Below are 2,387 nucleotides of genomic sequence, written 5' to 3' on the forward strand. Positions count from 1 at the left end.
GACGCCCCCTCTTTCTCAGCGTGGGCCTCCCCTCCTCAGAGAGCGCCAGTCACCTGCTCTTGACTTCTGGCTCATGCCCCTCCACCGCCCGGAGGTGCCTCTGCAGGAGAGCAGGCCCATCCCTGCGGGCACCACTGCGGGCATCGTGCACACGCACGGTGCACACAGCAGACACGGAGAGACACGGTTTTGCTATCAATTCAAATGCGTTTTCCTCGCCCAAAGGACTGCAAAGGAGCCCTCAAGTCCCACGGTGTTGGACAGCCCGCACAAGGGGAGCCGACGGGGCTTGTGGACCAGGCTCGTGGAAGGATAGAAGCCCTTCCTTCTCTGCAGGGCTGGTCCGTAAACGTGCACCTGACTAGGACCTGGTGACCCTTCGTGGGGCAGCTGCCATGTGTCACTGGGATTGGGGCTGGAGTCACAGATGTCACCCGTGCCCCCGCGGCGCACCAGCCACCCGCAGAGAGCTTCCGTCATTGCCGTCATCACGCCACTCAGCCCTGGTGACAGCTCGCCGGGGCAGATTGCTCTCACTTCGCAATTGAAACCACACCTGAGCTCTGACTGTAATTCGGACGTGACGCATCATCATTTCTCATGACTCATGCTGAACTCCGTCCGCTTAGAATCCAGCTAATACTCGATGGCTTGGAGAAGTTTCTGTATTTTATTTTTATTATTTTTTAAAATTAGTTAGAGAGTGTGAGCAGGGGAGAGGGGCAGAGAGACAGGGAGACAGAACCCCAAGCACGCTCTGTGCTGTCCGTGCAGAGCCCGACCCAGGGCTCGATCCCACAAATCATGAGACCGTGACCGGAGCCAAAATCCAGATCGGAGGCTCGGCGGAGAGGCGCCCAGGTGCCCCTCTGTGTTTCAGAATCACTGCAGAACTACTCCCACAGTCCTGGGTTTTCGTGTTTCTGGTCTTTCACAATTTATTGCGTGAAGCTAAGCAATTCCGAGGTGGATGCCCCATTCGCTCTGGGCGTCCTGCGTGTCCCACAGGCCGACGGCTGTGGACGGGCCGAGATTTCGGTGATACCACAGGGTCAAGGTGTGTCGCGTCCCCGCTGCGGGCTGCGTGCGCGGCGCCCGGCTCCGCGGCGACACAGTGGCGTCCTGGCAGCGGGGCCCCCGCCGAAGCAGTTTCCGCCTGCGCCCCTTCCTCGCAGCCGCGACCTCCCTCCTCGGGGAGCCCGGGCGGGGGCGGTGCCCGAGCTGCAGGACGAGGACAGACCCAAAGCACTTGGCACGGAGGCACCGGCCTCAGGACCCAGGGAGAAGCTGCCCTCCAGGACGCTCCCGGTGACGGGGGGGGGGACGGGGGCCACGACAGTGACACCCAGCACAGAAACCCCAACGGCAGCGTGGAACGCAGCGGCCCTTTTCACCCGCAGGACACTGCGCAGCGCGCGTGCGCTTACGCCCCGCCCCGGAAGTCCAGCGACGGGGGGGGGGGGGGGGGGGACCCTGGCGTCCACGCCCACACCCGGCGGCTCAGGGGTTTCCGGTGACGTCGGGAGCCGGTACGTCACAGCGGCGCGGCCACGGCTGTGGACACGCGAGCACTTCCGGCCCCGCTGCAGTGCGTGTGGAGACGCGGCTCCTCGTGCCGGGAACTCACGAGTCCCCGCTGGACAGACAAGTGTGACAGGCGGGGAAGTGACAACAGCAAACACGGACACTGGCATTTAGTGTCTGGAGTTTATTTTCGTTACGTCGAAATGGCTTTCTCTATCGTGACCTCAAATAAAGAATCTGAACGTTAGGAAATGGCCAAACATGAAATAAAGAGGTGAATGTTTTACAGCGACAGGGAGAGAATTAGGGCCCACTTTCTAGAGAAACTCCAGTGCTCTGACGTGGAAATTGAGAGAAACACTGAAAAGGAAGAGCAAGGGCCAGGAGCAAGGGGGCTGTGGGGACCCCCGGCACCCCGGCCCCGGGTCGGCGCCCCAGCTCCTGCGGCTGCAGCCTAGGACGTGAGCTTGGAGTAGCTGGGGGGGGACAGCTTCCGCTTCAAGTACTTGAGGACGTAGAGCGGCAGACAGCTGACCATGGTGATGGCCGACACTTTCCACACGAAGGTCACAGTCGTGATGAAGGCGAGGTCTGTAGGAAGGAGACAGGGACAAGCTGAAGAGGTGGCCTGAAGGCACAGACCCGCCGGGGTGCGTCCCTGCAGACGCTAGAGAGGTGCACCCGCGAGATGGGCCCTTTCAGCAGAATAAGCAAAACCGGATTTCGAGACCCTGTATGACGTGCCCGGTGCCCTCCGGTGGGGGGAGACTGGGGCGCTGTCTGTGGTGCGGGCTGGGAGGCGACCCGGAGCCATGACCTCTGTGCTGGCAGGTGGGGCCGTCACCCCCAGGGGCCCGCAGGCT

General features: G+C 62.1%; 1 protein-coding gene across 1 annotated transcript in view; it reads right to left on the reverse strand.

Annotated features, from left to right (window-relative positions):
* Positions 1 to 1,688: 1,688 nt before the first annotated feature.
* ATP9B (ATPase phospholipid transporting 9B (putative)) overlaps positions 1,689 to 2,387 on the reverse strand; it is a 184,946-nt gene continuing 184,247 nt past the window's right edge. The window contains exon 33 of the mRNA XM_029922755.1: positions 1,689 to 2,115. Within this exon, the coding sequence (XP_029778615.1) occupies positions 1,979 to 2,115 (137 nt within the window). The 3' untranslated portion in view covers positions 1,689 to 1,978. The remainder of the gene's footprint in view (positions 2,116 to 2,387) is intronic.

This window comes from Suricata suricatta, chromosome 14, assembly GCF_006229205.1.
Source record: "Suricata suricatta isolate VVHF042 chromosome 14, meerkat_22Aug2017_6uvM2_HiC, whole genome shotgun sequence".
Lineage (NCBI taxonomy): Eukaryota > Metazoa > Chordata > Mammalia > Carnivora > Herpestidae > Suricata > Suricata suricatta.